Source organism: Pipistrellus kuhlii, unplaced genomic scaffold (genome assembly GCF_014108245.1).
Source record: "Pipistrellus kuhlii isolate mPipKuh1 unplaced genomic scaffold, mPipKuh1.p scaffold_m20_p_14, whole genome shotgun sequence".
In the NCBI taxonomy this organism is placed as follows: Eukaryota; Metazoa; Chordata; class Mammalia; order Chiroptera; family Vespertilionidae; genus Pipistrellus; species Pipistrellus kuhlii.
In genome coordinates, this window is record NW_023425449.1 from 39,582,566 (window position 1) to 39,603,608 (window position 21,043).

General features: G+C 50.6%; 1 protein-coding gene across 23 annotated transcripts in view; it reads right to left on the bottom strand.

Moving 5' to 3' along the window:
• MTSS1 (MTSS I-BAR domain containing 1) overlaps window positions 1-21,043 on the bottom strand; it is a 125,670-nt gene that overhangs the window by 97,646 nt on the left and 6,981 nt on the right. For 22 of the 23 annotated variants that reach the window (XM_045581515.1, XM_036437219.2, XM_045581514.1 and 19 more), the window contains exon 2: window positions 1,874-1,935. The exons of the other annotated variant lie outside the window; for it this stretch is intronic. In XM_045581515.1, the coding sequence (XP_045437471.1) occupies window positions 1,874-1,935 (62 nt within the window). The remainder of the gene's footprint in view (window positions 1-1,873; window positions 1,936-21,043) is intronic. 23 annotated transcript variants of the gene reach the window in all.

Here is a 21,043-nt window from a genome sequence, read left to right on the forward strand (position 1 = left end):
TGAGTCATAGCTCGGTAGCTGCTGTTGTCACGAGACCTCTTGGGTCTCTCCGATTGGACAGGACAAACATGCCACCCCGGGCAGCAGGAAGGAGTGATTCTTGTGTTTCAGTGCTCCAGGCCTACTTGCCTCTTCTAGCCTTCTCTTCATCCTTTCTCAAATACAGACAACAGCACCATGTGCGTGAGGCCCCTGTCATGAAATGGTCCCCACTCTCAGGAGGCCTAAGTGTTGTCAAAAACTACAAAATGTACTTTGTACCAGTGGCGGTAAGATAAGATTGCTCCTAAGTCTTACTTGGTATATGTTGAATCATATCGGTATATGTTGAATCATATCTTTTACTTGAAACTTCTGCTTCCTCATCGGTAAAAAGAAAGGGAAACTTTTCCAAGGTCCATCCTGAAAGCTTGCCAGACAGTTAAATGAGGCCAGATAAGAAAAAGTATGCTTTTGGTAGGGGGTGGGGGGGCGGGGGAGAGGTTAACATGAGTGCTTTATTGTTTTACTACACAACACCTCCAGGAGGGAAGCTAACCTATTTGAAATAAATGATAGCAGTGGCTGAGGAAGGGGATGGGCTGCAGATGTAACTAATGCACAGCTAGAAGGGTCCTGCGGTTCTGAGCAGAGGAGCAGAAAGTAACGAAGTTCTTAAGCAAAGAAATGTGAAAGCACTTGACAACTAGAGAAGGAGTGGTAAGCCAGGCCCAATGTCCACCTGGGGGTCCACTCACGGCTCTGGAAACCCCAGGCTCATGGGTGGAAACCTCAGGCAGGAAGGCGCAGGGATGAAGGGGGAAAAGATCCACCTCTCCCGAGTTCCTCTCTCCTGATCTCCAGGGGGCCCTGCCATGCCCTGCCCTGAGGCCAAAGCTCTGGGACCACAGGCAAAGGTTACGAGCATCATGCCATCCTCATACATCCAAACCAACTCTGTCATCCCTATATGCCATGAACAAGGGCCATGAAACTGATTGCTTTCTGAAGGTCCCATCCTTCATGGAGCACAAGCAAAGTGCAAAAATAACCCTTCTTCCCATGGGTGGATGGGCATACAGTTTTAGCAAGAAGATGTTGATATATTTCCTATTTCTTATCAGACGATACATGAACAAGCACAGGATGGAGCAATAAGAACAGCCCCTTGGGGCATTATCATCACTAAATCTTACGGTTTTTTCTGAAGCAGCTTTACTGAGGCGTAATTTGTATACCATAAAAACTCACCCCTGTTAGCTACACGACTCAATGATTTTTTAGTAAATTTAGAGTTATGAAACAACCAAAAGCAATCCAATTTTAGGAATATTTTCATCACCCCCCCCAAAAAAAAAAGTCCCTCATGTCCATTTGTCATCAGTCTTCTTTTCCATTCCTGGCCCCAGGCAACCACCAATCTACATCTGTGTCTACACATTTGCTTTTTCTAGACATTTCATGTAAATGGGATTCTATAATGGGCAAGACCCAGTTTTGAACTCTTTATTATACGAATAGGCAGTAAGCAGAATGGACTCTGGAGCCGAACTCTGTAAATTCAAATCCCTGTCATTTACTAGCTGTGTGACTTCGGATAAGTTATTCAGCTTATCCATGACTCAGTTTCCTCATCAGTATAACGGGGGTAACAGCTACGCCTAGCTCTTGGGGTTTTAAGATTTAATTAAGTTAACATATGCTCGGCACATAGTGAGTGTGCTCTATAAAGGCTGCCCGTTATTACTTTACATATAATACCCCATTCAACTCTCCAAGTTCCTGTGGAGGAGGCAGAGCCGATGTTACGTGTGCATGTTGGGGCCATCCCATCCCATCCTTTGTGTAAGGACGTTGCCATTTTTCTGGGGAAGGAAGACCTGCTTCTACTTACCGAAGCTGGGACTGCAGTTTCCCCGCTTTGTTTATGAAGTCTTCCCAAACCGGGTAGCTCCCCTGCGACAGAACAAAGCCATCCATCAGTACATCACGCCGTGACAGACATGTGACCCAGACAGTAACACAAACACCCAATCCCGACCCCACAGAAACAATCTCTTCCCGTGTATGCTCTCTTCCCGGGCAGTCTGGCCTATTACCCAGGTGACAGACAAATGTATTGGCCCCGGAATGGGGTTAGAATGTGCTCAGCCCTGCAATCGAGTCAACACCGCAGACACCAGCCGGAACAAGCTGGGCAGAATCTAGCACGTACGGTGATGCATCATTTTTTTAGTCAATAGATGGCGGGTCCACGTTTTAAGATGTGCAGGATAGTCAAGGCTCTGCCTTAAATATTCTGCATATCCTGGGAATGCACTTCCTGAGAAAGCCTCCTTTTCTCTCCACCTGATCTTGGCCCTGGCTGTTCTCCCTCTTATTCCAAACGGTAGGGAGGAGGGAACCCTAGGGACTGGGCTCCTCCTGGGGCAGGTGACCATTGGGAAGCACTGTCAGAATCTCAAGGTTGGGAAGTTACACACATACAGTATAGCTGCTCCGAGGATGGCTTGAAGCTAGCATCTAAGTACAACAGGTGCCCCTGCCCCCCCTCCCCTCCCGAACACTTCAACCATCACCCTCCCATGGCAGCCTGTATCTCCCACTCTGGCTCATACATCCACGCAGCCCTAAGTCTATCCTTCTGGGCAACTTCACAGTTACGTTTAATATTTGTCTACCCAATATTAAAATGGACTATTTCTGGAAGCTAAGATTCAGACAGTGGGTTGCTTTCTTGGTCATACTTTCCTCTCTGGCTATAGTTTGGATTTCATTTGTTTTGTTTTTTAATAAGGCCATGTATCATTTTTACAAAGACAATAAAAGTCATTACGTTAAAAAAAAAAAAAAAGTAAGATCAAATTAGAGCTTCTGGCAAGGACAGCACCATGAATTTACAATCCATCTAAACCCTAAAGCCTCTTGTTCACAAGCTTCCACATGGAAGTCTTTCCAAAGGACTGAGGATAACCAGCACATTCACCCACAGCTTCCCTTCTTTCAGCAGCCCACCCCACACCCCATCAAATTCAATTCTATCTCTACCTGCTTCATATCCCCACAGCATTCTGGGAAAACATCATGTCACCCTACTATTCTTTTTTTATTTTTATTTTTTGTATTGATCTTCAGAGAGAGAGGAAGAGAGAAGGAAAGAAAGAGAAGCATTGATGTGAAAGTGAAACATCCATCAGCTGCCTCCTGCATGTCTCCTACTGGGACTCAAGCCGGGAACCCCAGCATGTGTCCTGACCGGGAATCCAACTGGCAACCTGTTGGTGCAAGGAATGATGCCCAACCAACTGAGCCACACCAGCCAGCGCCCCCTCCTCTTTTTCTAAGCAAGGTACTCAGACATGAACTCAAGCCTGCAGGTACAATTCTGCCAGGGCAAAACCAGTGCGGGTCTGACACCTCCCTGCACCTGCACATGACATTTACATTCAGATCAGTAGCCAACCAACCAATAGGTGATGCAAAACAAACCAACAGGCGATGCAAACAAACCCAGAGAAGCAGAAACCATGGTTACAGAAGTGTTGTTTGGCATTGAATCATTTAAATATAGAACTAACACTGAACACCTGGGGGTGTTGGTTGCAGGATGGAATATAAATGCTATGTTAAAAACAACACAGACCACCTCTTGATTTTGTTGTCAAGGGGCAGGAGGGAGAAACTATATAATGAAGTAAATCATCTCATCTTTCAATACACAGGCCCAATCAAAATAGTCTGAAACTGCAATTTAGCTAAAACTTAATAATTTCACCTTCCTAATGGTTTCAATACTCTTTTTCTTACCCTTATAGCAGTTTCTCAACCATGCCACTAATGACATTTTGGGCCCAACCATTCTTTTTTTAAGGGGCTGTCCTGTGCATCATAGGATGTGTAGCAGCATCCTGGACCTGTACTCACGAGATGCCAGGAACATTCACAGATATCGCTGGCTGTGACAGCCAAAATGTGTCCAGACAATGCCAGATGTCCTCTTAGGGGCAAAATCATCCCTAGCGAAGAATAATATCTGAGAAACTTATTTCTTTCGGTGCAGAAACAATTCTCTGGAGGTTAGCAATTTCTTTGGTATTACTTCAGTTTCAATTTTTCTGTTAAATGAAAGTAAAATATATTTTTATTTTGAAAATATGCAGGGCATGGAGCACCTTGTTATAAAAGTGCCATGTATACCTTTCTCTAGCAATCAAGTCTGTCTGAACACGTGCAGGCACACGTCTGAAAAATTACCCACCAAACAGTAAAATGGACTGTTTCTGGGAGTGAAAATTTGGACTAATGGAATGCTTTCCTGTCTGTACTTTTCTCTCTGTCCCTAGTTGTTGTTGTTAATAAGCTCATGTATCATTTTTATGAAAATACAATAGTAAAAGTCATTTACATTAAAAAAAAAAAACACCAAAAACTTAAGATCAAATTAGAGGTTCTGGAACAGCAGCTCCATGAATGTACTGCCCTGCAGACCCTGAAGCCCCTTGCACACACACAGCTGCTAGAGCATGCCCATCCATTCTGCATCGGTGCATCTGAGACCGGCGTGGCCTCACGGCAGGCCTCTCTCTGGGTTGCTCCTCCAGGCTGCCATGTGCTCCCATGGGATGCTAAGCTGCACCAGGTCAGGGGTCCTGTCTGCCTGGTTCCTGGCAGAGGCCCTGAGGCAGCGACACCTGAGCTACTGACACCGACACCCATGCACAGGTCTTGTCACCACACCATGCAGCCACCTTTGTGCCCCGGTTCTTCAACCCAAGACCATCACTTTATTTTAACTTACGTTGCAAGAGCTCAGGCTTACCACCATTCTAGGTCCATCAGACACTGTGGGAAAATCCAATGACCCACTTAACACATTTACTATTTTCTGATCCAGCCCAGGTAGGAACACCCCTTCTACACCTACATCCACATAAAGAAAGAGTGGAGGGCCAAGATCAGAGCCCACTGGCTGGCCAGTAGAGACCTCTGTCCAGACGGGCATCAGTGAGCATCCTTAAGAGTGCAAGCATTTGCCGGGACTGGTTTGGCTCAGTGGATAGAGCATTGGCCTGCGGACTGAAAGGTCCCAGGTTCGATTCCGGTCAAGGGCATGTAGGGGTGTGCAAGAGGCAGCTGATCGATGACTCTCTCTCTAAAAAATCAATAAAAAATATATATTAAAAAAAAAAGTGCAAGAGTTCAATCAACCAATTACAGCCATCCGCTCTCTTTCTGACCCACAAGGCGGTATACGAAGCTGTTTGAAAAGCCCATGTTCAGACCCACTGACCACCAACTTCTAGCAAAGTTACCATCACCTCTCATCTACACCAAGAAGAACATGAGAGCCACCTCTTCCTCTCCCCAGCACCAACCACTCCCATCCAGGGAGCCCCTGACAAAGGTCACGGAGATGAACCGGGGGCAAGAAGCCTGAGCAGGGAGCATCAAGCCCTGAGTTCTAGCCAGTAAGCCCTGGATCCTGCCAGTAAATGACAGGTGTGGCTCAGTGGATAGAGTGTCAGCCTATGGACTGAAGGGTCCCAGGTTCTATTCCGATCAAGGACATATACCTTGGTTGTGGGCACATCCCCAGTAGCAGGTACGTAGGAGGCAGCTGATTGATGTTTCTCTCTCATCGATGTTTCTAACTATCCCTCTCTTTTCCTCTCTGTAAAAAAGTCAATAAAATATATATTTTTTAAAATGACTGGATGAAGTCACTTCACCCTCTCAGGGCCTGTTCCTTCTAATGATAAAATAGTAACAAAAAACAATTCCATCACCATCACTGAACACTGACATCACTGAACACTGGAAGAATGTAGGGAAGGAATCAAGAACCCAATGCAGGAGTTCAATCTGAATCTTCACTCTCCCTTTGCAATGTGACCCTTGGCAAGTCAGTCGCTGGAGCCCTGCATGGGGACGGTCACTACTTCCCAGGGCTGGGGTGAGGAATGAAGGAGGTCTGACATTAACCTGCTCAGTGAGTGTTCCATGCACAGTTGAGAGGACTGATCCAAGCATTGCTCAGGCTGTCGGGAGAGAAGTCATAAACTCTCTAAGTCAGATGGTCCATCTGGGCGGGAATCCCTCGTGCTCCATCCTCAGTACGGAACCAACGGTATGCGGGCACACTGTGTGTGGCACCCCCAGTTCACCACAGTCACAGCACAGTGTCAGACAGAGGCTCTCCCCTCCCAAGTGCATGGAAGGTGGAGTACTCCAGTGCGAGAGGAACACTCCTGAAAACGACTGCTCCCACCACTTCAAAAGCTCCTTACCTGCCCCCATCGGAGCCTCATTTCAGTCTTTACCGAATTAGCAACCAAAGGAGGGTCCCCCCTCTCGTGGAGGGGAGCAGCCCGCCGCCCGCGCCCACGCACACCCACGCAGCCCGCGAAGCCTGCCAGGAGCGGCTCTCTCCCGTCTTCATGATCTTTGAAGTCTCTCAAAGTGTCAGGCCCACCTCTTTCAGGCAGCCTGTAATTTAATGGGTTCTAAAATAAATGGATTTCTAAGAACGCAAGACAAAAACCTCCTTGTGTAAGAAAAAAAAAATTTTTTAAGTGTGTAAATGTTATTAACGCTTAAAGGCAAGGTGATTTGGCTTGCTCCATATATTTTTTTCAAGTTTCTTCCAAAGTTTCTACCACCTGAAAGTAGTTCTGCTACAAACACCCAGAAGTGTGGAGGAAGGGAGAGAGGAAGGAGCAGGGACTTGGAGGAAGGGTCCCAGGGCAAAGCCAGGAGTTGTTCTAGACTCCCAGACTCAGGAAGGGAAAGCACCCTCACATTTCAAAGGAAATGTGCAGGTAGAGACACTGCATGTCCTGAGGACCCTTTTAGGAGGCAAGTTCCAGACAGTCCTTCCCCTTCCCATCTGCACCCCACCCACCAGGAATCCTGCAAGTCCTCTCCCGAGGCCATGTTTCTGTCTGGGATGGCATCTGAGGAGCTCTCCAGGAAGGCTGCCCCCAAGCTGTGGCAGCCTAGACACAGGCCCCACCTCGGGGCTCACTACAGAACACACCAAGATTCCACACTTTTCAGACAGCGTGGAGGGGCCTGAGAGTGTCATGTGAAGTGAAACAAGCCAGTCAGAGAAAGACGAGTATCACAAGATCTCACTCATATGTGGAATCTAATTAATAAAATAAACTGATGAATGGAGCAGATCCACAGACATGGAAGCCTGGAACAGAGTGCGGAATCTCGGAGGGAAGGGGGTGTGTGGGTAGGAGATGATCAACCAAAGACCTTGTGTGCATATAGGCATACCCCATGGATGGACACAGACAACAGGGTGGTGAAGCTTGCAGTGGGGAACGGGGTAGGCTGAAAGGTCAGTGGGGAAAGAGAGGGGCATATGTAATACTTTCAATAAACATATTTGTTTAAGATAAATATTTTTAAAAATACTCTGTATATATTTAACATATAAAATAAAGGTTTCCTAACTTTCCAGACAGATCCAAATAAAATAATAATAATAATAATAATAATAATAATAATAATAATAAATAAATGAGACTCCCACTGAGCACCCGGCTTCTGCCAAGTCCAAAGTCACAAAGGGAAGAAAGGCTCTCCTCCCGGGGACTCCTGCGTTGCTTTGCAGAGGCGAGTAGGCAGGTTTGCTGGACACAGAACTCAGATCACACGTGGTTGTGCGAGAAAGGAAAAGCCCACCAATCAGACCCTCCCTGCCTCCAGACACCAGAAACAGGAAGAGAAGGTGGGCTTGTTTACAAGCATGGAGAGGACTCGCTTAATGAGCTGCATCACTGCCCCATGTCCTACGAGGAGCGAGAGGTGGGCTTCCCTACAGACAGGCCCTAACTCCCAACCCTGCAGCCTCGAGGGGCATTGTGCTTCCTTCACCACGTCCACCACCCCCGGTGGCTGTGCTGTCTGTCTCCTAACCTCCACGGGGATTCAACGGTCCTGGGAGCTGCTACTCAGCTGTCACCACCCAGCTCAAATGTCACCTCTTCCGGGCACGCTCAGACGCACCTGCTTCTCCCACATCACGCAGGCTTCTATCTATGAGCCTGAGTCTCCCCCCCAGAACTGTGGACTCGGGGACTGAGACAGGGAGAGAGGAAAAGCATTTCCAGTAAGATGGACAGCAGGGAGGCAGGGAGGGCCTGAGCAAGAGGGTCCAATAAAGTCCAGAGAGGATCCGGGAAGAGGGGAGACGGGGAGGCAGGAAGGACACTGCAGTGGAGCAGCTGCGCTGGGGAGAAGCAGGAGATGGGCGGGTGGACAAGGGGACCAGGAGCGGCCTTCAAGGGCAAGGCCCAGAGCTTACCACCCATTGGACGCAGAGGAAGGCGAGGCGGGGCCTTCATTCAAATGGCCAATGACAAACTCCCAAACCAGCCTGGTGACAAGAGGAGCTGGCTGAGGGGTCCCACACCTGACAGCAACCTGGTGCCTTGGGCAGTGGGGAGAAGGAAGTCATTGTTCTACTTCAGAGGAGAAAGGCCTAGTTAACTTTCAACTCCTCAAGAGCGTGGTGGCCACCTAAATGAATATGTGAGTTGGCTTCCTCTCCCCACCCTCAAGGGTGAGCTGTGGCTCAGCCCTGCGTCTCTCTCCTGTCCCGCCTGCAGGCTGAGCAGGCCCCTGGCCTTCTGCAGGGCACAAGGCGCAGGGTGCAGCCAGTGGCCGTTCTGGCGTGGGCTCTGTTTTGCTTTGTTTTGTATCACACAGAAGCCCAGGATGGCCTCCCACACGCGGAGCAGAAGAATAAACTCTGTTAGCTCATCGCAGGGCTGGTTAACATGGGCCATCAATAATGCACGGGCTGCCTCTCCCAGCCCGGCCCAGCCCGCGGTGACAGCGGGACTCCCGAGGACAGCTGAGGGAATCGGACACCACACAGCCACACGGGGACCGTGGGCGGCCGGGAGCGTGGTGGAGAAGGGGCGGTTTCAGAGGCGTCGGAGTTGGAGGAGACTCTCAGGAAGGAGGAGGACTGGGCCTCGCCGAGAATAAAATAGGGGCCAGCGGGCACCGCCTATAAGCAGGCACAGGCTACAGAGAATCGGGTTCCAGCTCAAAGACCTCTGTCCCGTCCACAGGTCCCGGTCAAAGGCTGGCTCCCCAGTAGTTGTGGCTGATGAGAATTCACGTCATGGGTATGCGACTGGACAGGTCACCTCTCAAGCTCCTCTCCCCCCACCCCCCCCTTGGCAAACATCTCCGTCGCCATCACCACCGCGCAGCACCATTTTCTGAACGGCTGCTAGGTGTCAGGGACACTCCTCAAACCTGCAAAGACGCAGGTTCTCCTTCCTGGGGCTGGGGTGGGCCCGGATGCTGCGTGTGTAATCGGGGTGACGCCGTGGTCCCCAGACCACACTCTGAGACGCACGGCCGGACACATACTCTTATTACAGGCTGACTGCTCCACGAGGCAAGGACTGCTATCATTTCACAGCCAAGGAGACGGAGGACCAGAGAGGTCTAATCTGAAATTTGATCGCAGATCTGACCAACGTTGTGGGCCAAGTGCTACCCGGATTCTGGGAAACGCAGGCAGCGAGAGGAACAACCCCAGCCTCGGGGTGCGGCCTCAGGGCCACAGAAACCTGTCAGCAGGCAGGCCGGGCCCTGCCTCCCACTGGGGGCCTGTAGGAGCCTAGACAGAGTTGAGCGTGCGTGTGTGAGTGGGGAGGGGGAGGGTGGTCCCTAAACACGCACCCCCAGTTACAGTGGCAATGCCCTGAGGGAGCTACAGTGTCACCCTAGAAATGGTTAGGACCCTCAACCAAGTGGAAAAGAAAACAACAACAAAGAAAAGTGCTTGGCAGAAAAAGGTCTTACAGGAACTCACTAGAAATGCTCACAGTTGCTGTCCTCAGGGCGATGACTAAGGGTCATTTTATCACACCCTCGGGTTTCCTGTGGACACTGGACCCAACCTGCTTCCGCCAGGAGAAGGGGCAGCGTGGCTGAGCATCTCCATGGGCTGCCGGTGGGTCTGCGGGAACCTCATGGGGTGAGCGTGAGGAGCGCAGCCCTCAGCATCCCTCCCCTCCTTCCTCTGGGCACACCCCTGGGTGAGCTCAGACTTCTGGGAAATGAAGAGCCCAGCTTCCAGGGGAAGCTTCCGACCTAAACAGCAGGGCCTCTGGACCCCTCGCTGCTCTAAGTGCAAGGCAGGAGCACTGGCTCCAGAGTGGGGGTGCAGGATGAAGGTTGGCCATGCACACCCCAAAACTACCCTCTCCCACCCCACCCTGCAAGAGTGGCTCCGGGATCCTCAGATGAAAGGCACGGGGTAAGCCCATCCATCACAGAAACCACCCCTGATCGGAGCTTGCCTGATCCACTAATTATCCCTGTCTGTCAAGCGGATGACAGCCCTGGAGATAATCAATGGGTGCTTCCCTGCACGCCCACCCTCCCCACTGGCCCGAGTGCACAGCAGCCACATGCCCGTGGAAAAGAAGACGGAACCACAAAAGGTGCTCCCTCCACCCAGCCACCCTCCCAGCTGCCCCATTTGTAACCATCACCCCCTCATAAAGCCAAGGACGTCCCTCCTTCTGTGTTAGGAGGTCCCATGCCCAGAATCCCCAGGGGTAGTCTTCACTTGCAATACAAATAAAAGAAAAAAGAGCAACTACTATGTCAACCACATCTTCAAAGTAGTAGTTGTTTTTTTTTTTAAGTTTTCTGCCAAGGATCAATCCCTTTGTCTACCCCTACTCTTCCAATAAAAGAGCCGCTGGCCACATGGACTTATCTAAACTGGAATTAATGACAACAAAATAAAACTAAACATTCAGTACCTCACGCAAGTGCTCAGTAGCAACACGTGGCCAGTGTGTCCGCCTCCTGGAGGGAGCAGATGGAGAACATCCTCACCCTCACAGAGAAGCCTTCGTCGGCAGCGCCAGCCCTGATACGGCAAAGTCGCCAGGGCACCAACAAGGTTTCTGGTTCTACCTTTCAACGTTTGCAAAACTGGGGTGTGTGCCACGGCCGACACTTCTTTTTTTAAAAAAAAAATACATATATTTTATTGATTTTTTTAAAATATATTTTATTGATTTTTTTACAGAGAGGAAGAGAGAGGGACAGAGAGTTAGAAACATGGATCAGCTGCCTCTTGCACACCCCCCAATGGGGATGTGCCCGCAACCCAGGTACATGTCCTGGACCGGAATTGAACCCGGGACCCCTCAGTCCGCAGGCCGACGTTCTATCCACTGAGCCAAACCGGTTTCGGCTATTTTATTGATTTTTTTGCAGAGAGGAAGGGAGAGGGATAGAGAGTTAGAAACATCGATGAGAAAGAAACATCGATCAGCTGCCTCCTGCATACCCCCTACTGGGGATGTGCCCGCAACCACCGTGCATGCCCTTGACCAGAATCGAACCCAGGACCCTTTAGTCCGCAGGCCAATATTCTACCACTGAGCCAAACCGGTCTGGGCTTGGTTGACATTTCTTAAAAAATGGAATCCCTCTCCTTGTCCATTCTCCGAATTCCTCTTCCCCCACCCGCCCCTAGCCCCATGTTTCCTGCCATGGTATGTCCTCTGTTATTTCAGACAGTCGTCCGGAGCACCGAGGAGTCCCACATGTTTCATGGTCCAGCATACCGTCTCACTCTACACAGACCTGCGGGGCCCACGGCGGTCCCTGCACCCGGGGCGGGCAGGCGGCAGTGCAGGCACTCAATGCGCCCCTCTTCCCCGGAGAGCAAAGGCCTGGCAGCTTACATCACTTCCCGGAGGGCAGGGAAGGGTTCGCCCTCACACCTCATTTGCTTCATGAACTGCTCCCTAAGTTTGCCCAGTTGTTCTGAATACAAAACTGTCCCCCAGATTCCCCCAAATCTCAGTGCTCCTCCGCAGCTAGAAACCTGGGGCTCGCAATCTAAGCCCCTAGTCTGGGGGCTGGCTGCTCTTACCCAAGAGCCCATAAGGACGTTTGTGTCCAGTTCGGCCTCCTCCTGGTAAAAAACACCTATCCACCCCCACCCCCCAACCTTTGTCCCACTGTACAGAGCCCAACTGCTCCAGTTGTTTACTCCTGTTTATACATGTCTACGAGAGATAATGAGCCCAGGCAAAATACTACAATACTTGGTGACGTGCAAGCCCCATAAAAATGTCAAGTGTTGTTATTGCCACTCGGTGTTCGCACGCCTGCACTCACCCCCTTCTCCCTAGAAGCACCCTCTCTGGCTGGCCCCACCCAACTCCACAACTGCTTCTGCCTTGTAGGAATCAGTTCTTTAAAAAAACAAAAAAAATAGATAGATAGATAGATAGATAGATAGATAATAGATTGATTGATTTTTTTTAATTACCGTATTTTTTGGACCATAAGACGCACTTTTTCCCCCCCAGAAGTGGGGGGAAAAAGTCCCTGCGTCTTATGGTCCAAATATAGCCTACACATATACTTTTAAAAAAAGTTTTTTTACTTGCCCGGCTCTGTGTGGTCTCTGTGTGCTTGCCCGGCTCTAAAATGGTTCTAAATGCTGCTGTTTACTTTACAGGGTTCATTACATGTGTTTATGACTGTGATGTTGGGTTTTAATGCACATAAAATATTTTAGGACACTATTTGTTTCAGAATCTTTTTTTCTTCATTTCCCTTCTCTAAAAACTGGTGTGTCTTATGGTCCGGAGCGTCTAATGGTCCGAAAAATACGGTAGCTTCAGAGAGGAAGGGAAAGGGAGAGGGAAAAAGAGAAACATTAATGATGAGAGAGAACCACTAATGGGCTGCCTCCTGCATGCCCCCCAGTGGGGACCGAGACTGCAACCCAGGCATGTGCCCTGACGGAATCAAACCCTGACCTCCTGGTTCACAGGTCGATGCTCCACCACTGGGCCATGCCGGCCGGGCGGTTCTTCCTGGGGGTGATCTCTCCAGCCCCCTGAGCAGATATACAAGCAGAGCACCCAGGACCCTGGAGGAGGCCTGCATGTGCCTGGGGTTCTGTTCTCCCCAGGAAGCACCTCTGGGTCCCTCCTCTGCGCACGTTGAAAGGGGAAGCTCTGCCAAGGCAGCGGTGGTGAGAGGGACTTGTCAAACCCACCCTGGGGAGCAGTGGCGGTCCCACCCTGGGCACACATCAGTGTGCTCTGCCGCCTCCCACCACACAGCCGCCTCCGCACCCGAACGACGCCCAGGTGCGTGTGTCCCGTCTCCACCGCTGCCCTGCGCTGGTGTCTTCCCACCAGTGTCCTTCTCGCCTGGAGAGAGGGGCCGAAGGGGCAGTCACGTCCCAGAGTCTTCGGGACTTAAACACGTGGCTCTGGTGTCTGACTGCCCCGCCTCAGATCTACCCCCTGGGGGACCGGGGTCACCTCGTCTGCCGTGCCGCCCCGTCTTCTTCATGAATCTGTAAATGATCCAGGGTAATTCCCACCTCAAAGGATGGCAGCGAGAGTAAGTGAAGTAACACAAGTGCTTAGAAGAGTAACTAGCACACAACAAGCGCTGGCAATGGCTGTTTGAATGAATCAGTTAACTGTGCCAGCCACCCTGACTAGGACATTTAATGAGCACCTACTATGCTCAGGCGTCCGACAGGGTGAAGGCCATACATGCAGAGATAAGGGAACGCAAACATGTAAGCCGCCAATCCCCAAGCCTTCAGAGGGCACCAAGCCCCGAGTATAAAGTAATGGAAGGTGTGGCTGGTCTTAGCAAGTTTCAGAGGAGGGGAGTGATGCCTCCCCTAGGTCTGTCTCAAAGGATAAAAGAATTTTCCTGGCAAACAGGAAGGAAGAAGGAAGGGAGGAAGCATTCCTGCAAAAGAAACACAATTAGCAAAGAAAAGGAAGTAGAGAAGGTGACGCAACATTTAGTCACTTTTTCACCTGAAACACATTCCAGACAGGTGTAGTATGGGGGTTGGAGGGGGAGTGAGAGGGTCCCTCCTATTGGTGGGGTGAGAGGGTCCCTCCTATTGCTAGGGGGAGTGAGACCATCCCTCCTACTCACTTCATGAGCTGCAGAGGAGGCTCTTGGCGGCTCAAGTGGCCCAAGAGCCACCCCACTACCACCTTCTCATGGTAAAACCTCAGCACAACCTACCAGACACTCACCAGGAAATGCCTGCTAGACCTGCAGACAGCTGAGCCCCACGATCGACACGGTCAAACCTGCGGGAATGGGCCCGAGGGTCTGCATTTTACACAGTCCCCCGGGGGACATTCGCGCTCCGCTCACTAACAGCACAAACAGCAAGGACTGAGAGTCTTCACGCTGGGTGCGATGCATGTCCTTCGAGGCCAGGAAGCTGTGGCCTCAGCGATCTCCGTCCTAATGCTCCCTGAGGTGTCATCCCTGGTGACGAGCTCTCACACATGGGAATGTGAACTGATACCCACTCTCTGAAAGGCGTTTGGCAGTGGGTTCCAGACGCCTCGAAACGTCCATACCTGACTGGAGCCATTACCTGAGGCCAGCGTGACACAGTCAGCGCCGTTGTTGGTGTCATTCTCTGGGTTATGGGAGAGTGGAGGAAGGCCTGCTCAGTGAAATACGGCGGAGCACACCAACTGTGCCCAGTGCTCTCAGGCCACTGCTCTCCAGGGTAGATCTGACAAGTTGGTTACTTTGCCCTGACTTAGGAGAGTTTACAAAACTTAAAAATAAATAGAGGTGCTCATTGAGGAGAGCAAAATCCTAACCATGTGTAGCAACAAGGACACATCCATTGCAGATATATAAAGTTAATGGAAGCTGCTTATAACTCATCGAAACCTGGACACAGCCTCGACACAAACCAGCATGGAACTGGCTCCCCCTCAGGACCTTGGCACATGCTCCTCCCCAGCCTGGAGCATTCTTCCTCTGATATCTGCATATGCCCTAAGCTCTGCTCACAGGCCACCTCCTCTGTGAGGCCTTCCCTGACCACCCTCATTTAGAAACCACCACACTGTCCCTGCTTTATTTTCCCCCCATTGCACACAATCCTCCCAGTCTATGAGGAGTGACTGATTCACTCAGTGTGTCTGACCCCACTCCACTAGAATGTAAGTTCCAGGAGGGCAGGGCTTTCTGTCCATTTTATGTATTGCGGTATCCCTAGCGCTTAACAAAAAGCCTGGCACATGGTGGGCCCTCAAATACATGTCGACTAAATGAATGGACTACAGACCCACCCAACAATGCAAGGCCACACAGCCACCAGCACTGCCGTGGCTCATGGTGACACGTACAGAAAGGCGGGATAGTGAGAAGCTAAAAGAGGGAAATTTCAGGCACAGCAGAGGCCGCTCCAGCCTTCCTTTAAAATGTGTGCACGTAACCCACTTTGCGACCCAGTGGCCCCTGGTGACTCTGGTTTTTCACTGAAGTTTCTCAGTTTGTCTTCCATTATCATATATCTTGCATAATCTTTGAGAAGTGATCCCTCATGAAATGCTCTCAAAACATTTGCTAATTTATTTTTAGGAAGAAGTTTCCTCCCGGGTGACTTAATTAGGGTGTCCCTAATTAAGGCCAGGCCGGCATCAAAGAGGACAGGTTCCAGGGGACCCTTGCCCAGGTCTACTTCTGGCTGCAAGATGGCTTCCGTCTCTCCGGGCGCGGCCCCGACTCTGAGTGCTCCGATGCCAATCAGCTAGCGACTCCTGGCTCTGCTCCCCGCTACTTGCTTCCTATTGGGGTGCCTCATCCAATTATTCAGGCGCAGATCACATCCTGCTCGAGAGCTGGCTTTGAAGGTTCCGTAAACAATCACTTCCAAACAAAGAGCGGCCATTAAACCAAACTCAAAGACTTCCTTAGTGGCCGCTGCTCCGTGGCAGGAGCCAGGCTCAAGCGAGCCAGGCCTCTCTTGTGCAGCTGAGTGAGGTATGTCTCCTTGGGAACTAATCTCAAGGCCGGTCAGCCTCCCACTGCAAACACCCCCCCTTCCTGTTGAGCACTCAGCCCTGTGTGTGCACAGCCCGTTACTGGGGTGACCCCGATGGGAGGGGGTTTCTCCTGCAAAACAAATACATGTCATGTGGTTGTCACCGTGGACAGCAAGCCCTCACGTCTCATACTCGCCCCCCGGCCCCCAGACTTCCCTCTGCGGATAGGTGAGAGACTCTGGTCAGGTGAGTCGATTGACCAACAATGTCATGTCCTTGGCTGGATCAAACTCTTCCAGCAGAGCGAGGCCCCTGGAGCTTCTGGAAGCAGCTCAGAGAAGAGCCTAGATTTTCATGCTTTATCTGGCTCATCCTGACTCCCAACGGTACAGACAGAAAGGTCATCAAAAGGTCCATTAAAGACACCCATTACAGAAGCTGAAAATTTCAGAAGCATCTGAACTACGATGCTGTAAGAGACAGGGTAGCCTGGTGGATATGCGCGCAGACTGGAGCCGGGCTTCCTAGGTTCAAATCCCAGCTGCGCCTCTTACTAGTAGTTTGATAAAGTGAGCAAATGGCCCAACCTCTCTGTGCCTCAGTTTCACCTGTGAAATGGTAAGCAAGCAGTAACTACCTCGCTGGGTTGCTGGATTAGTTTTTTACTCGTAAAGCACCAGAATACTCCTGGTTGTGCCATGTAAATGTTTTTGGGATATGGGAGATGAAACCCAGCTCTCAGCTTGGGTGTCACCTGCACCAAAAGCCTCCCCTGACTCTGTCCCCTGATCCAAATGAGAATCAGATCTGACTGTCAAACCCCAGAGGTTTGGGTGAGGGTAAGAGAAAGAGACCAACCGAAGTACCTGTATGCATGCATATAAGCCTAACCAGTGGACACAGAAACGGGGGGTGAGGGCATGAGTGGGGGCGGGGAAGGGGGTTAAATTGGGAAGGTAAAGGGGGGATGAGGACAAATATGTAATACCTTAATCAATAAAGAAAGTAAAATGCAAAAAAAAAAAAAAAAAAAAAAAAAAGAGAGAGAGAGAGAGAGAGAGAATCAGAGCCCGCCCCAGGACTCCACGCTGACATCTGCCCTGGTGCTGATCACGCCGATTGCTAATTCCTTGTGTGCTTCCCTCCAAGACTAACAACGTTAGGGTAAGAATGGCTGTCTTGCCCAGAGTTGCACCTCCACCACCCAGCGGTGCCTGGCACACAGCAGGCACGTCATCAATTTGTTGAATACATGTAATGTGTTCCCTCCAATGATTTATTTGCTTAAAAAAACATTTCACTCCGGTCTCCACTGCATTGTGAAGGGGAGACACAGGTTTCATGTATCTGCGGAAACACCAGAGTGCGGCTTCCAGCAGGGTACCCGGCTGGAAACGACCAGGGCAGCTCAGACACACGGAGCGGAGGAGTTAGCAATTATTCCATGCTAAGCCCTTTACACAGACTTTCTCATTTATTTCTCAACAACTTTAAGAGGGACGTTATTATCCCCACATTTCACAGACAGGAAAATCAAGGCTGAGTAACTTGCCCAGAGTCACAGAAGTGGCAGATCCAGACATCAAAGGCCAAGGGCAACCACTTTTCATGGAATGCCAAGAAAACACGGTAGAATCACCGTAGTACGCGAAAAGTCCCTGAGGGTATCTTATCTGACTTGGTGGAAAGAAGAGGGACCAGAAATTATGCAACTTTCTGGAGAGGCTTTGAAAGAAAGATTTCACTGGGTAACAAGGGCAGAGAGGGTCCTCCACGCTCTTGGGGCAAACGGGATGTGATCAAGGAAGCCAGAGAACCCAGGCTGGAGAGCACGGGGCACCAACAGGCCACTCAGCTGGGGCTGAATCCCAGGGCTCCCCAAATGCCGGGCTAAGGCAGGGGCCACAGGAGGCAGGCCGGCGGGCAGTTGGGAAGAACCCAAATGTGGCCAGCTCTTGGGAAGGACAGAAGCTTCAGGAGGAAGCTGCTGCTACAGGGCAGACTAGGGACAAACAAGGCCCCTGTTCCTGGTGGTCACTCCAGAAAAGGAAGATTCAAATAATGGAGACAGAAAACGCTGGTCTTTATAAGCAACTCCTCCCTCCCTCCCTCTCTCTCCTTATCCTGGTGTAAACATCTCTTTTTTTTACCATTAAACGCCCTGGGGACTTCAGCCAGGCACCCAGTCCTCCTCTCCCTCCCTTTATATACTGGCACTGGGGTTGCAAATACGGGAGATGCAAATAGGAAGCCTGGCTGAGCCAGAGGAGGTTATAATGAACAGGGGAGTAATTTACTTAGCAAGAAAAAAAAACAAAAAAAACGCAACTTCTCCATTTCCTACAACTTCATCACAAGCTCTAAACACAGCTGGGTGAGGGGTGGGGTAGTGTTTGCTCTAAGAAGTGGTGGAGATAATTACTACACTGATTTTGAGAAGTCAGAATTCTTCACTCCTTGTTCTACAAGACAGAATAAAACTGGCGACGAACATTTGGGTGCCTGTACGCCGGGCACCGTATGAACCCTTTCCCAAGCATGATCCCATTTCAGAATCCTTGCAACAAACCTAGAAGGTGGGCACTTTACCGGACCCATTTTGCAGAATGGGAAAATGAGACTCAGAGAGACTCAGTAACTTGCCCATGGCATTTAAAACCACATCTTTGATTCCACGGTCAGCAGCAGTTCTAGAATTTCTATAGGAGGGGTTGAAGAGCAATAATGTGGCCAGAAGGAAGTAGAAAGCAAACACAATATTTTTACTTAGGACTCAGGGGTCCTCAAACTTTTTAAAGTGGGGGCCAGATCACGGTCCCTCAGAGAGCTGGAGGGCCGGACTATATGAACTACTAATTCCTACTGTAACACCTCGGCTGTGCTCACTGCCCAAAAAATCTGGCGGGCCGGATCAGACTCCTCTGCGGGCAGCATGTGGCCCGCGGGCCGTAGTTTGAAGACGCCTGATAGTGGTGTTAAAGGTCTGCACTGCCCAATATGGTGGCCACTAGCCACATATAGCTAGTTAAATTTAAACAAATTAAAAGTGAAAAAAATTTAAAAATCAGTTCGTTGCTCACACTTCAAGTGCTCAATAGTCACATGTGGCTAGAGGCTACCATATCTGGCAATTCCCATTCTTGCAAAAAAAATTATATTAGACAGAGCTATTACATATCAACTAATAACAGCCTATTTCACAGTGAATTTATTGTTATTTAATCTGTGATAAAATACACATACCCTGAACCGCCAGAAAGAGGAACAAGTGGGACCTAGAGCAAATGAACCCTGAGACATCGCTGGAAGCAATAGTGACAAAGTGAAGGGTCCCACTCTGGGTACACCCTGAGAAGGGAGGGGGAGGGCCCTTTGGAAAAGAGAGTCATGCTGGGAAAACCGAAGGCAGCAGCAAAAGAGGAGGACCAAGTAGGAGCTGGACGGGCTCCACGACAGAAGCCCTCGGGAAGAGTCTGCAGGAGCTGAGCATGCTGGGAGGACAGGACATCACTCAGGCCTGGGGTAGCCAGGAGACGGAGTGGACTCAGCGTGCGTAATGCATTCACATATAAAATGTACCATCCTGCACTGTTAAGCGTGCAGTGTTAGGCACATCCACATTGTTGTACAACCATCTAGGCTTGGAGAGTCAGCACCTTCCTCCGGTTTTGGTAAGGTTGAGAAAACCCTTTGAAGGTGATGAAACTGTGTACAGCTCCATGTTCCTCGAGCCTGGCTGCACATCAGAATGACCTGGGGGTGCTTCTTATAACCCTAGTACTCAGGATGCACCCCAGGAACAGGGTCCAGGCTTCCGTGTCTTATGGCTCCCAGAATCCAACACACCTGCTGTCCCTGTAACCACGCCCTTTCTGCCGAAAGGGGCACACCTGCCCAGAGCCAGCTCCTCCGGCCAGACCCACTCTGCCAGCCCTCCCGAAGACCCCAGCGTGTGGGCGGTGGCAGGAGAGGGAGTCCCAGGCCAAACCCGCCGCCTGCCCCCGGGGAGGCTGCTGATACTGCGCACGCTGACACGTTTACCGCCCGCCAAATTCTTTGAGCGAAAGAAAGCAAATAAAAAGACACATAACTCAAAAGGCACTCAATTGATTTTTTTTCACCCACTTAAACTAGACAGGAAAAGAAAAACCACTTAGAACCATGACCAAGGCCACATGTGCCAGGAGGCAGCACAGGAAGGAGATTTCTGGTGATCCCATCAACTCCTCCAAACACAGCTCAGCAGCCCCGACCGACCGGAGGGCCACGAGGCGTAATTAAACCCAGAACGCTCCTTTACGAGGGAGTTCCAGGGCTGGACGCGAACCGAGTCCGAGGTAAGGCGTGCTCTTTGAGGAGCCGTTTGAACTTTGGGTGAACTTGCTCCATTCCTATAATTAGGAGGAGCTGTCGGGCCTGCACAGTCATCCTGCCTCGGGGACCCACGTATAAATGCGGCCCTCTGGCCCGTCATGGAGGCGCTCCGGGGACGAGGACGGGAGCCAAGGGTGACCGCGGAGGCCTGGCCCAGAGAATTCTTCCCCCTCCACACACCCGGGGAAACAAGAGGAAAGGGGAACGCCAGGCTGTCTGTTAGGAAAGGCTGGCGAGCGGGAGAAGGAAGGAAGCCACACTATGTTGATGTGTCACGAATTAAACGATTTCCACAAAAGTGACAGCCGGATGGGAGCCGCCCACCCCAGCAGCCATCCTCACAGCAGCTCCCTCAGCTCAAGCCCACACCTCCAGGCTTCCCTGGGCCTCTCGTGGGACTCAGGCAAGTGAAATGCCAGCGTCTAGAAATAAATCCATGCCCCGCTCTCTACCGTAGGTATGGTCTAAAGCAGCGGCTGCCAACCGGTGGTCCGCAGACCACTGGTGGTCCGTGAGGTCGGAAAGGTTGGCGACCGCTGGGAATCTAAAGAGCTCCAGCCCTAGGATCAAACAGGTCAAGGTCCAAACAGCAGTCCACCCTACCACGGCATCAGACAAGGCACTGACTCTCCAAGCCTCAGTTTTCTCATCTGTAAAGTGGGGTTGATGTGAGAATGACTTGAATCCATGCATGCCAAGCACTTAGCACAATGCCTGGCACACAGTAGGCTCTTTTCTGCCCCGTTCACCATATGCAGTGAATACGGAGCACCCACTTGCTCTGTACAGGTGGCACGCCAGAGCATCTTACCTCGGGAAGCGACAGAGATGGCACAGCC